General features: G+C 31.3%; 2 protein-coding genes across 3 annotated transcripts; one reads left to right on the forward strand and one right to left on the reverse strand.

The window, feature by feature from the left end:
* The first annotated feature begins 5,671 nt into the window (after nucleotides 1-5,671).
* On the forward strand, nucleotides 5,672-10,164 carry LOC105136896 (pentatricopeptide repeat-containing protein At2g34370, mitochondrial-like). Of its 2 annotated transcripts, XR_844441.1 has the most exons (3): nucleotides 5,672-7,865; nucleotides 8,044-8,198; nucleotides 9,780-10,164. XR_844441.1 is itself a non-coding variant. In XM_011042408.1 (2 exons), exon 1 carries the CDS (start codon nucleotides 5,800-5,802, stop codon nucleotides 7,846-7,848), a length of 2,049 nt encoding a protein of 682 aa, XP_011040710.1. In that variant the 5' UTR covers nucleotides 5,672-5,799; the 3' UTR covers nucleotides 7,849-7,865; nucleotides 9,780-10,164. The 2 variants fall into 2 exon arrangements, 1 of the variants encoding a protein (XP_011040710.1); XM_011042408.1 differs by lacking the exon at nucleotides 8,044-8,198.
* A 2,422-nt stretch (nucleotides 10,165-12,586) lies between these two features.
* LOC105136907 (galactinol synthase 2-like) lies at nucleotides 12,587-14,594 on the reverse strand. Its single transcript, XM_011042421.1, has 4 exons — nucleotides 14,108-14,594; nucleotides 13,473-13,793; nucleotides 13,226-13,360; nucleotides 12,587-13,119 (listed from the first exon to the last, which is right to left on the reverse strand). The coding sequence occupies exons 1-4, from the start codon at nucleotides 14,435-14,437 to the stop codon at nucleotides 12,895-12,897; spliced, it is 1,011 nt and encodes a 336-aa protein (XP_011040723.1). The 5' UTR covers nucleotides 14,438-14,594; the 3' UTR covers nucleotides 12,587-12,894.

A 14,594-nucleotide genomic window follows, 5' to 3' on the forward strand; every position in this document is an offset into this window, starting at 1 on the left:
TCCTAATTGTCTAGTGTTCCACTAAGGAGGTATTTGCTGTGCCAATGGAATTTAGCACGTATGTGTTTAAGCGGTCGGTCAAACCTTGTAAGCAAATGTAGGTATCAGAAAAGGTGGAGCTGGCAGTAGAGGCATCGCTACTTCGCAAGTGGAGACTCGAGAGAGCATTTTTATTTGGTAAATTTTTTGCAGAAATCATCGGTACTGTGCAGTTTATTTTGAGCAGAGGTCCAGTGACCCACGGGAAAGAGAAGAAACGCAGCGTGTGGGTTTATTTGACTTCAGATTGAAAGGGCATTACCCTCTTAAGAAAAAATAGAAAGTACTGGATGCGTTGCCCGTGTAACATTTTTAATTTTAATGGAAAAAAAAGTGATTTTTTAAGGGAAGAAAGGTGATTGGTTAAAAAAATTCAAGCTCTAAATGGCAATTTAAATAATATAAAAACGAACGAAAAAAACAACGAAAAAAAAAAGAATTATATTTAAGCTTATTAGAGTGAACTTTCCAACCTAATTTAATTAAAAAATTCTAACTTGTTATATTATGATTTTGAGTTTATATTATGGTTTTGCGTTCAATTATCAAGTTTAGATATCATCTAATATAATTTCTAATATAATTTTAAATAGTTTAGATATCATCTAATATAATTTTAAATGATAAAAATAATAAAAATTACTAATAGAAAAACTTGTAAAAAACAAAAACAATCAAAAATATATATATATATATATATATATCAGGCTTCAATCCAATAAGGATGAAATTTTAAAAAACAAATTATCCCAAACAAAAAATTTACAATAAAAAAAGTTAAGACAAAAAAAATCATAAGGGTGGGATTGAAAATCATTTGTAATATAATAGATTATTTATGGATTAAAAAATAATAGTGGTGAAATAGAAAAACAAATTGAGGGTTAACCCAATAAAATCAAATCGAAAACATAAGATAAAAAAAATTAAACTGGAAAAATAACAAAACAAAAGTTAAAAACGATAAAAAAATAAAAAACATCAAATTAGAAAAAGAGAAAAAAATAGGGCAAACCTCTTAAAAAAGAATTAAAGTAAGAAAAATAACAAAATAAAAGTTAAAAAATAATTAAAAAATAAAAAATATCAATTTAAAAAATTAAAAAGATAGGGCAAACCTCTTAAATTTGAATTAATCTCTAAAAGTGGTATCCCGTGAAGTTTTTTACTTATATTAAATCAAGAGGCATAATTCTGAAACAATTTAATTTCAAATGATGAAATTAGTAGAAAATATTAATAAAACATTTGCAAACACAAAAAATAAAAGAATGGGAATAAAATTTGATAAAAAAAAAACCAAGGAGGATACAATTTAATGAAAAAAATAAAAAACAATCCCAGATAAAATAAATATCAATTAAAAAAATAAAAACAAAATTTTAAAAGTTACAAGAGGTGAAATTGACAATATCAACAAAAACCAAGCAAATCTAAATAAACATCTTAAATATGATCAACTCTTAAAAAGCTTATAATTTTTAAAACCTTGAATCTAGATTCTATCAAGAAGTTTATTACAAGTCAATTTAAAAATATAAATTTTAAAAACTTGTCAAAGAAAAAACAAAAAAGATAACAAAAAAAATCTCAGGCGAAGTCGACATCCAACCCAAGTCAACAAATTAAACATGTAACCTAAAACATGAAATTGAGATGGCTCTATAAATAGGAAAACTTAAAAAAATACTAGCAAAAAAATGCTTTAAAAAAATTATGAGACTTAACTAAGGCTAATCATTTAATCTATTATCCAGGTCATGAGATTGGAATAACCTCATTAAAGACAAACTTAAAAAAACAAAGAAATAAAATTTTTAATCAAAAAAATATTGAAAGATGAAATTGATTAAAAAAATAAAAAACAATGCAAAAAAAATAATTAAAATAATTAGGACTAAATTTAACAAAAAAAAATCCAATGAAATTAAATATTTAGGGATAAAATTATATATAAAAAAATTTCATTAAGAAAATGATTTAAAATAATGCAAGTAAAAGAATCACAACTAAATTTGACATAAAAATAAATGAAAATAAATGGCTAGAAGTGGAATTGAAGAAAAAAAAATCAATCAAGAGAATGATCCAAAACAAAACAAATAGAAATTAAGAGAATGAAGGCCAAATTTGAAAACAAATTAAAAAAATTAAATAATTAGGAATAAAATAAAAAATAAAAACCAATTAGAAATGATCAATGTAAATAAAATAATTGGAAATAAGAGAAGGTGGATTGAATCAAAAGAAAAAATAAATTGAAGGGCTGATGTGATTTTTTACATGGTCAGCACGTAATCTAAAAAACAAAAGAATGAAAATAAAGAAAGAAAAGAAAAATAATTTTAGATCAAACTACATTTAATGACCATACACGTATGACTTAGAAAGGAAGAGGACATCAAGACAAATCAAATGATATGGTGTAATCACGGTTACAACTATTAAAAATAGTTGCATGCGTCTTAGAAAGCGACTAATGCATGCATCAACAACTTTGTTGTTTTTTTTTATTTGTACAAAACCAATAATGCCATTAAAATTAAATAATAGTAAAAAATAAACTATAATGAAATTACACTCAAGCTCCTAAAGTCAATGATAAAATATATGAATAATAAAGCTGATCTAATAATTCTACTATTTTATAAAATATAAAAACATTAAAACACCCTTACGCATAAGGCATTACAAATTTTACTATGTATTAAAAACATATACGTGTCATGGTGAAAAAAAAAAAACCTACCATCAAAGCTATAATATAACCAAGAGAAAAAATAGTAATTATAATATTACAATGAATAGTAATATGTCTATAAGGATATATTAATATTGCTAAGTGATTAGTTTTTTGGATAACTAGCTATGGACTGTGCATTTTTAGGGGCTCCTTTCTTTTAATAAAAAATATCTGTATAAAAGATGATGTCCAGATATCATAAGGAAGACAATTTTACAACGATAATGGATAAAAGAAGAAAGATTATTTAACAACAGCAATGGATGAAAGATAATAATGTAATTTAATTCTCAACATGAAATTGGGTAAAAAAATCTTAGAAATAGTATCAGTTAACTTGGGTTAGAACTATAAACTTGTAACTCTGATAATTAAAGTTGAGTAAACCGAGTTATTATGTTAAATCTGTGGTATATGTCATGAGATTGAGATAACTCAATAAAAAAATATCACAAAGATCATTTAAAAGAAAAAATATCAATCCAAGTTAAGTTTTCAAACTCATTACTCAGGTTATTAAACTGAAAATACCTTATCTAGAAAAATCATAAAACTCAATTTCCAATCAATCAAATGTTAAAGAATAAAATTACAAAAAAAATTACAAAAAAATAATTAAAAAATAAGGATCAAAATACAAAATACAAAATAATTTTTCTCCTTGATTGAAAGGCGGACCACATTGGAAAAAATCACATATCCCAAATTGAAATTGAATGATGAAATAAAAATTAAATTAAAGTTTTATAAAAGAGCCAAGAACAAAAATTAGATATCAAAAGATTAAGAATTAAGTGGGAATCCCTATAAAATAGAGGATAACTCTATAATTTCAAATGACCAATATAAATTTCAAGAGAAGAAGAGAGAGAAAAAGATTGTTGATGACAAACTATATTGTCAATGACTATATGCGCTACCCAAAAAAAGAGAGGAAATAATGATGCTTCCAATGATGTAGTGGAAATGGGATTTTGGGCAATGAGAAGAGATGTGCGCACCACCTGAAAGATATTGATGCCTTTTATATGTTGGCATAAACACAAAAACACTCACACACATCAAATCACCCTTCTCCTAACCTAATAATAATAATAATGAAAAATCATTGTAAAAATACAAAATTGTCCTATAGTTGCTAGTTTTTTTTTTTCAAAGAGTATTTTAGTTATTTCACTTTGATTTCAAAAGGAGAAATGACTTATTTGTTTTTAATTAATTTAGTAATGACTAATAGATCGTGCAAAAATATTTTAATATTCCCAATAAAAATCTTTCACTTTTTTGTTAGGAAAGGAAAACTATAAAAACATTGTTCACTTCATATTATTCCAATGAAAATTTTCACTAATAGTATAAAGTGTTTTCCATATATGTTTTATCTTTTGCTAATTAGATATGGGCCCACACCATACTGCGGGGCCATATTTCCCTCTTGTAAAAAACAATGTCTAGGTGTCACAAATGTATTTTGAATAAATAAAAAAAACCAACAACTCATATTATAGCTCCAATCGAGTTTAATAAGTTGATTTTGCTTTAATTAGATGATAAAAAAAATAAATGGTAATAGTAAAAAACATTTTTATTAAAAAAAGATTATGATAGCTTGAAAAATATACATTTGAAAGTATGAAAATGGATAAAAATCGAGAAAAAAACACAACTTAAGATAGCGTGATATATATGTAACCCATATAATAAGAAATGAGTCAACTCAAGTTAATTTATAAAATTCATGGCCCAAGTTAGAAGATTAAGATAACCTAATATAAAAAAATTTGAAGAAAATTACAAAGTCAATCACTTGTTTTTTTTTTAAAAAAATAATGATGACAATAAAATAAGCAAAAAAGCTTGTTGATCCATGTTAATTTTTTAAACTCGTGACTCGTGTTATTAAACCAAAAGTAGCATATATGAAAAAACTACGAAGTCCAATCCTTAGCAAATCAAATACTTAAAAAAAAAATCTAAAATTAAAAATTAAAATTAAAAGATCAGGGTGAAAATTCAAATAAAAAATAAAACTAAGGGAAAGTACAAATTCTTGTTTTATAATTTGTTTTATTTTTTTGTTTTTTGTAAGCTTATTTTGATTTTATTATCCACATTGTGGTTAACTCAGGTTGACTCAAGTGTTTTTTATTATTTTTTAATTAATTTTGTTTTTAGTTTTATCCTTTAATATTAGGTTAGTTGGGAATTGGGCTTCATAATGTTTTTTTACTTGCTTTCTACGGGGTTATCTTGGTCTCATGATTCAATGTGTGAATTAACCTGGGTTGACTTGTGATTTTTTATATTTTTTAATTGTATTTTATTTTTAAATTTCATCTTTCAACATGAAATATGTTAAGAATTGAATTTCATCATTTATTTCAATTTATCTTATAATTTGAGTCATAAGTTTGGTAAGTTAACTTACATTGATGAGTTGTTTTTCTAATTTTTTTTAATTTATCTTTCAACTTGTGGTGATTAAAAATTAAATTTTATAATTATTTTAAAATATTTTTATAATTTTATTATCACCTCATAAACTGAGTTACTCAGGTTGATTCAATATATTATTATCTTAATTTTAAAAAAAATATTATCCTATTTTTTTTTAAATTAAACAGTTTTAATTTGGCAAATCAACCTAATTATATTAACTCAATTTCTATGTTGTTTGATTTTTTAATTAAAATATACATTAACCGTACCCCAATAATATATATATTACTTCAATAGACCATATTAAAAAAAATAAAAAATCATTCAAACGATGCGATGTCAACAATGTATAATATTCGACACTTGATGAGACGCTGAAAAATGGGCCTTGTGAACCGAAGACATTGAACTCGACTGGAGAAATCCAGGCCTAATTTAACATATATTTGCTTACGTTTTCGTTTTCTGGTGCAGCTCAAAAATTAACTCCAGCAAACCTAGACCTCGCCACTCGAATTGCTGAACCTCCCTCTCTGTCTCTCTTTGAAGCAAGACCTAAATTATTGATTGAGGCATAGATGTCCAGAAAGAGAGCTTCGCTTCTCACTATCAAATCCATCGCTTCTTTATCAAAGGTATGCTCTTCAAGTAACTCCTTTGAGTCTATCACTTTTTTCAAGAATCTTAGCACCGCCACTGAAAGATTTGATTTTCAAAACTCGAATGGGTATCACGAACAGAATTCTAATGAGCATTTCCATAAACCAGATGGGCCTTATGGTTATAACAACGAAAACTCTGGTGGAAACAACTTAAACCCTGATGGGGGTTTTAGGGAAAGCCCTAGAAATGATTTATGGAACAACCCAATTGGAAAAAATGGGAATTTTACTGGGTTTCATGGGAAAAATCGTGTAGATTTTCAGCAAAACTGTGATGGAGCTTCCTGGGAAAGAAGCAGGGGAGAGAAACATAATAACCGAGCTGAGAAAAATGGAAACTTTAGTGGTTATTATGAAAGTAATAATGGGAGTTCTCAACAGAACTATGGTTGGGTTGGTGGGCAGCATGGTCAAAGTGGGTATTATGGAGGACATGGAAATGTGCAACTGAGTCGGAACGAGCCTGGGTTTAATTCGCAAGGTCTTTCAGAGTCACAAAGAAGCCTGAATAGCAATTACCCGCATAATGTTGAGAAATTTCACCATGGTCCCAATGATCATTACATGGTAAATGGTGGACAATATCAACAGAACCAATATTTTGGACAGTACCAGCAGAACCAATATTTTGGACAACACCAGCAGACTTTGAACGTTGAACAATATCAGCCAAACTGTAATTCTTTTCAGAGCAGCATGGAGGCTTCTCAAGTATCAAACTATGCTAAACCTGAAGGGGATTCAACCGAATCTTCCAAAAGTAGCTTGAATAGAGGTTCTATGGAGGAGCTGGATGAATTTTGCAAGGAGGGAAAGGTGAAGGAAGCTGTGGAATTTTTGCAGTTGTTACAGAAGCAGAGTGTTTTTGTGGATCTATCACGCTATTTGCAGTTGATGCAGGCATGTGGAGAGGCTGAAGCTCTAGAGGAAGCAAGAGTGATTCATGACTGCATTGTAAGATCACAATCTCCTCTAGATGTTGGCACACTTAATAAGATCTTAGAAATGTACTCAAAATGTGGTGCCATGGATGAAGCGTTCAGTGTATTTGACAACATGCAAGAGTGCAATTTGACTTCATGGTATATCATGATAACATGGCTTGCTAAGAATGGATTTGGGGAGGATGCCATTGATCTGTTTAATCAGTTTAAGCAAGGAGGACTGAAACCTGATGCACAAATTTTTGTCGGGGTGTTCTCTGCTTGTAATGTCTTGGGTGATATCAATGAGGGATTGCTGCACTTTGAGTCCATGTGGAAAGAGTTCAGCATTGTCCCATCAATGGAGCACTATGTGAGCATTGTGGACATGTTGGGAAGTAACGGATATCTGGATGAAGCCTTGGAATTCATTGAAAAGATGCCAATGGAGCCTAGTGTAGATGTTTGGGAAGCGTTAATGAATCTCTGCAGGGCACATGGGCACTTGGAGCTTGGAGATCGCTGTGCTGAGCTTATTGAGCAATTAGACCCCTCCCGCTTGAATGAGCAATCTAATGCAGGTCTTGTACCAGTGAAAGCTTCAGACATTGCAAAAGAGAAAAAGAAGAAGACTGCAAGTCAAAATCTTTTAGATGTTAGGAGCAGGGTCCATGAATATCGAGCGGGGGATACATCTTTTCCTGACAGGGATAGAGTTTATGCCCTGCTCAGGGGTATGAAGGCACAAATGAAAGATGCTGGTTATATTCCAGTAACAAGATTTGTGTTGCATGACATAGATGAAGAAAGCAAGGAGGATGCTCTTCTTGCTCATAGTGAGAGGCTTGCTACTGCTCATGGTCTTCTGACCACAGCTGCTCGTTCTCCTCTTCGAGTAGTCAAGAATCTTCGTTTTTGTGGTGATTGCCACAATGCGATGAAGATCATCTCAAAACTTGTTGGCAGACAACTCATCATGCGAGATGCCAAGAGGTTTCACCATTTCAAAGATGGGGTCTGCTCTTGTGGGGATTATTGGTGAACAGGATCTGCTTTGAGGTAAAGTCTCATTGTCCTGTTGTTTTCAAATTTGAAAAACTTTAAACTTGTGCTGTGATTGCAATTTGAGTAAATCTTGTCTTGGACATTAGTCATTCTAGTCTTCAGTTTTGGATTTTTAACTTTGCTTTTAAATTTATTCTGTTTTTTGATTCACATCGAAATTATTTTGAACCAGTCTGAAACATTGACGGAGAAGATCACAGAGAAGACTGATGGCCATGATTCATCTGTCTTCTTATTCTGATAATGACAGTTTTTTGCCTCTGAAATCGAAGATTTTTCAGCATTTTGGGAGAAAAAACGTCCACAAAGTTTTGGGCTGAGGCAAATGTACACAAACAATCATTCTCTCGCTCTCTCTATTGACTGATTTCTAGCTGTTTTGCTTCCTTTTCTTCTTCTTTATCTAATTTGAAATCTGATTCATTCTCTAGAACTTTCAATGGATTTCATGTTTGCATAAAGAGAATGATCTGACATTGCTTTGTTTTGTGGTTGCAGAAAAGTGATTGGATAATTTTTGCATCTTCTGTTTTAATAATATGAGCTGGCTTATTAAAAAAAGATTCTGTTTCTATTTATTTATTTTCTCATTGTGCTTGTGATTTCGTTTGAGGCTTTTTTTTTTGGTAGCAATACTATCTGAGAATGGTTATAATATCACTTGTAGGTCCTTTGTGAATGATTTTTAAGTCCTTATTGAACATGAGAGAATTTTGGTTCAAGTTTTGAAGAATTTTGCTTGCTTTGTTTTTTTTCCTGCACTGGGAAACCAAAATGGCACTCCCTTTAGATTTATTTCATAATTTTAAGTTTAAGCTGTCATTTTAATGAGATTTGGTTTGTATAACTTTGAAATCGCTAATGATTTAAAGTTCTCTAATTTGAACATCTAAATTCTGGAGGGTCATGACAACTTTGAGTTATTGTCCAATAATCTTATTCTCTTTAGATGAGATATTGTGGAGAAACATCGTGTTGGTAATGGAATGCCCTTTCTATGTGTCTTGTTTAAGGGTATGAAGCTAGACCAGTTTGAATACAATTGCTCTTAGGGAAATAGAGGACTAGGGACACATGAGCAATTAAATGAACTTTTATCTAAAAGTTGATTTTATTCTTCCGTACTAACCTTCCAGCTTGCAGAAAGGTTCTGTATTTTCTGTGTGGCTATAACTGCATTGAATGTTACACCTGAGCGGAAATAATTACGAGTAACCTTCAGCACACTAGCTACAGATAACAGTTTGGACTAGAGTGGTAGGTAGGAATCTGTGTCAGTAGATGTTTCCTTCCTCCAGTTGTTCCATGCTTATTTTCTTCTCTATTGCCATGTTACTCCTGGAGTATGTATAGGATTGGAATGTGAGAAGTACTTGTTGGACCATGGCAGTTGGCTCAATAGCAAACAGAACCTAGGTTGATTTTTGGCATGCTTTCTCGTCAGAACTTGTAGCTTCATCTAAACCTCGTCTCGTGAACTACCAGAAAGCCACAATTTGCACTAGATGAAACTTGATAAAACCGATATTGCCATGTAGTAAGTACAGTATGTTAAGTTTGCTATGTTGAATGAAGCTGGCTAGCCATTTCATATTATGTAAGTTGAGAAATTATGATCATGCCCTCACCATCATAATTATGTTACATTATATCCTGTGCATTCATGGTGGTAGCAAGTACATATCAAATGTGAAAGAAGATAAAGCTTGGTCTCTGATTTATTAGACAGCTTAGGTAACTTCTGATGTGGATTCATTGATTTGCAGTGGTGGCTGTTTCTGATGTAATGAAGTGTTCATACTGTTAGTCATTGCTTCTGTAACAAAAATTGGCTATGCTTTTTTCCTATGAAAGCATAAATGTATATATTTAAATACATCTAAGGACTCTTTAATGTATGATTTTCAGGTGAGCTTGGAGGAAAGACAGGGATGATGACAGGAGGTTGATACGGAATGACTGGTTTAAATAGTAAAACCTGCATCCAATATATTTGTAGAAGCTACTAAATTGAAGCTCCCATGATCAAAATCCCTTATTTGGACCTTAGTTTTTGTGCTACCACTTCCATATCTTGTGTTTGAATGATAAAAACAGAAGGATCAGGTCATTTTGAAGAGTCTGTTGAAATAATCAGAAGGCATGACAAGGGCCATTGATGGTTAGTTACGTTTGGTAATCTTAAGGTTTAAGTTGCACAACAATTGGTATACGAACTCTTGATGTGTAGTGTATTCCTGTCTTTATTTATTTTGTTAACCGGGGACACTTCCCTCATTGTCTCATCTTGTACGAACATAGGAATGTTATCCTTCCTTTTACCTCCTACGCGTGCATGTTGATTGGTGTCTTCTGATCATGGGCTTTTTTTTGAGGATTTAGGAAATTGCAGGTTAAAAACGGTTTCTAGTACCTCTGTTTTAGTTTTTTTTTTACTTCAAAAGTGAAATCTTCCTTGTACCATGCTTTTGCGAATTGTGATTAGTGGGTCATAGATTCTTAGAAATTCGTGATGAAAAAAGAGGGGGAATTAGCTAAAATTAGCATTATATTTTGGACAATAATTCTTTCAAATCAAAATGTTTTCACCTTTTTTTTGGGCCAAATTATAGTATGGGATAATTATTTAATTTATATTTTTGCAATGTTTTCATCCAAGTTGATGAATAAGAAAACACAAACATCGCCGAAGAAAATAAAGTTGAACACCACATGATAATTCTTTTCTTCTTCAAATTTATTATACCTTTTAATAAATCTGGTAGAACCCCGATGTCCCTGAATACGATTTAAGCCGATGTCCCTGAATACGATTTAAGTTGATGCTTAGGAGTTTGTTTTAAAAAATACTTTTAAAAAATTGAATTATTTTATTTTATTGCTTTAAATTAATTTTTTGTGTTTTTTTTTTATATTTTGATGTGTTAATATTAAAAATAAATTTTAAAAATAAAAAATATTATTTCGATATAATTAATACTATCGTATCTTTGAATCAAATATGACTAATCAGTGACCCAATTTTATGTTCTCTCATAAATATGTTTAACGTCGGTTTGAAAATGTGGTTATAGTTATTTTTAAAGTACTTTTTTATATTAAAATATATTAAAATAATTTTTTTTTAATTTTTTTAAATTATTTTTAAAATCAATATATCAAAACAATTTAAAATATATAAAAATTATATTTAAAAAAAATATATTATAAATAGTGTCTTAACCCGATTCCTCAGTCACACGATGATGGGAATGATGAGAAGTGTCATCAATTATGGTGCCATTATGGCTATAATCAGGCGAACCTAGGCAACGTTTGTTTAAGAGGTTGATTCTATGTTTTGTTGAAAACGTAAATGCAAGATGTTTGGTAAAAATAAAAAACATAATTTATTATTTATAGGTTCTACAGTATTTTTCGTTAAAAATACAGCAAAAGAAAAGTAAGTTAATGATGCTTTTTATGCACTAATTCAGTAAACAATGTAATTAATCTGAATAGTATAACATGCTATATTATTCATTAAATAGTGTAACCAGTTCTATTGTTTCGATCAGACTAGTTCTGCCCTAATCGAGCTTGGTCCAAAGCTCAACATGCATTTAACGAGGTTCGATCCAGTAACATAAAAAATAAAAATTATTTTTATTTTTTAATTATGTTTTATTTAAAAAACTAGTTTTTATTATTATTCAATGACAATGCATAAATTAGACAGATTATATTTTATCTAATATTGTTGCGCGTTTAAAAAACAAAAAAAACTATAATTCTTGTCCAATGTATTTCATATGTGATGAAATTATAAATAGTTTAATAGAACAATAAAAAATATTTTATATAAAATTATTATTTATTTCATAATTTAATAACAATAATTAAATTAAAAATCATCAATATTAATATATATTCTTTAAAATTATTTTATAAATTTAATTTTAAAAATATTATTAACTAAACACATTAAATTACTTTTTATCCAACCTCAATTTCAATCATAATTATAATAAAAGATATATAAATATCAAATCAACTTTAATCAAAATTATTTTTTTAAATCATAACTACAGCACTTACTGATATCAAACAAACCATTCTTGCCTGTTCCATCAAATGTGGGATTCTCGTAGGGGGTTACCTTTTTAACAAAATGTTTTGGGAATTTTCTCAGCGAATGAATGGCATGGCCTGAGAAAATTTCGTCGTGAAGAGTCGGCTTTTTGTCCCTTCAACTAGTAACTTCAGATGCTTGATGGTCTAATTCAAAGCGAAGATTATCACCCGTAATTAAGGGTGTTCGATAGTGCATTTAAAATTATTTCTAGATAGTTTTTTTAAATATATTTATTATAAAAAATATTTTAAATAATTTTTAATGATTTTAAACTGTTATATTAAAAATAAAAAAATCTAAAAAATCATATTATAATATATTTTTATATAAAAAAACTATTTTAAAAATCACTATTCACGTATTACATTTGCAACAATGTTACAAAAGGACTCGCTAGAAAAAAACAGTGAGAGAGAGATCCACATGCAAGAAGGAAGAAAAACCAAAGCAGATTTTTAATTGTAGAGCAAGCACCAGTAGTTATACGGAAGTAAGAATTACCCGCCGCAATAAAACTGGAAGTAAGAATTACCCGCCGCAATAAAACTATGTACGTTCTATTGCAAAACGTAAATAAAAAGAGTTGTAAATTAAACTACTCTTGCTCCAGTAACCATAAGCACATTTCTCATTTCACCCTTGCTCCAGTAGCTTACAATGGCGCACCACTGTGCATACAGACATTATACAACGCTCATCACATATTATCAACAGAATTAACTATCACGAAAGAAGATAATTAAGGACTGCTATCGATCAAAATTAATTTTATTCCCTTTCTAGGCAAGGAAATCACCGCGGCACTGCCCCTAATTTCAAGAGTCAAAGAATTCCGACATTTCTCTTTCACCCTGACCATTTCTAAATCTATAGGTTATTGCTTTGCTCTCGCCCCCCTCTCTTCCATCTCTAAGCAGCGGATGGGGCAGTGACGTACTGAACCGCACCGGCTTCAGAGAGAGCTGCAATGAATGTCTGCAAGTTCACTGGCTCTGCATCAATACCATCCGCCACAAATTTCACGTAATCCAGCGATTCATCATTGTAAATGCCCCACCATTTCTCCACCAGCATTTTTATGTCCTCCCTTTGCATGTTCTCTTCTTTGCCAGTGTACCTCCATGGCTTTGACCCCTGTATAAAGGTAAATTACATCAGTAAATGAGAAACAGAACTACGGATTTTCATTCCGAAAAATTAGAAGAAGATTATACAAATGAAGGAAAAGTGATATACCCACCGCTGCACAGTAGTGAACAACTTTGACCTTTTCAAGCTCCACGTTTTCTGGGTGACGCCATAACATGGCAAGAACAAGATTGTATACTAGAGGAATTGGCTTGTAAATATCCTTGAAGTACATGTTCAAGAAGTCCTGCCAAAAGTCAACAAAAATGAAAAAAGACAGGATTGTTAGAAAAAAAAACTCTCAACTTTCATTAAACACAATAACATCTAATTCAAAATCACGGAACAGAACACCATACCTGCTCTGCAAATGGCGTAGGCGGAGTGACCTTGAGAGTCTTCAAGAGGTCATGATAGGTGGAGATACTAGGTTCAAATACAAACATACCAGCATTGAAGTAAAGAGATGGTGGTTGACCCATCTCAGCTGGCCAGTTAACCTTGTCAGGGCATTGCTGGCAATAGCCGATCTTGTACTGTGGAGTATGGCTCCATGTTTTCTCACAGAAACAATCCATCACCGCATAGAAATGACCATCAGGCAGATCAAATAAGTGGTCTATGTTGTCATAAACCTGGATATCTCCATCCAAGTACATCATCTTGCTGTATTCGACAAACTGCACGCAATTAAAATCAAAATCAATATAAACATCCTGAACACCTTTTCTAGACAAAATTAAATAAATGTCCGGCACGATGCATTTAATTATCAAGACATAACAAAATAAAATTCATTAGATGACGAGGTTGCCCTCCTTGAAGATGATTCAGTCACTTATAAACAAGCTCATTTCCGTCCATATAAAAATATAACGCGTAATTTGTCAGAGCTGGGACCCAAGTCAGGCAAGTATCAAGCCTAGTTCCCACACTAGATGGACACGTGTGAGAAAGAAGCACCCAACAGATCCACGTGTAACTACGTACGTACCTCCCAAATACGGAGCTTGGAGTAGTTGATGACATAATAAGCCATGGCAAACTGGGTCTGGTTCTCTGGTGGATAAACGGGTTCAATTTCCCGGACTATACAACCCTGCGACTCTAAAATCCGCCTGTGTTCCTCTGGCACGTCAGGCAAAACTGCAACGATTAATGGGTATGCCGTTTTGACTTTCCTTAATCCTTTGGCTAACCCAACAACACCTTTGACGTAATCGCCATTACCAGCCAAGAATGTTACATAAGCCCGGCTAGGTAAGCTAGCAGGTTTGGTGAACCCGGCTGGTTTCAAAGCAGCCTGGACAAGCTCAGGAGCCATGTTGTTGCTCTTGCGGTTGCGGGAGAGGGAGGTGAATGAGGGCTACAGAGAACGGTTTGCAAGAGAAATTGAGAAAGACGAAATGGAAAAGAAACTAAAGCTGGCTGTTTTTTGCTGGTGGCTTCGTGTTTTTGGTTTCTGAGGTGGTAATTTTGTG

Source organism: Populus euphratica, unplaced genomic scaffold, assembly GCF_000495115.2.
Source record: "Populus euphratica unplaced genomic scaffold, PopEup_1.0 scaffold2.1, whole genome shotgun sequence".
NCBI classification, from domain to species: Eukaryota; Viridiplantae; Streptophyta; class Magnoliopsida; order Malpighiales; family Salicaceae; genus Populus; species Populus euphratica.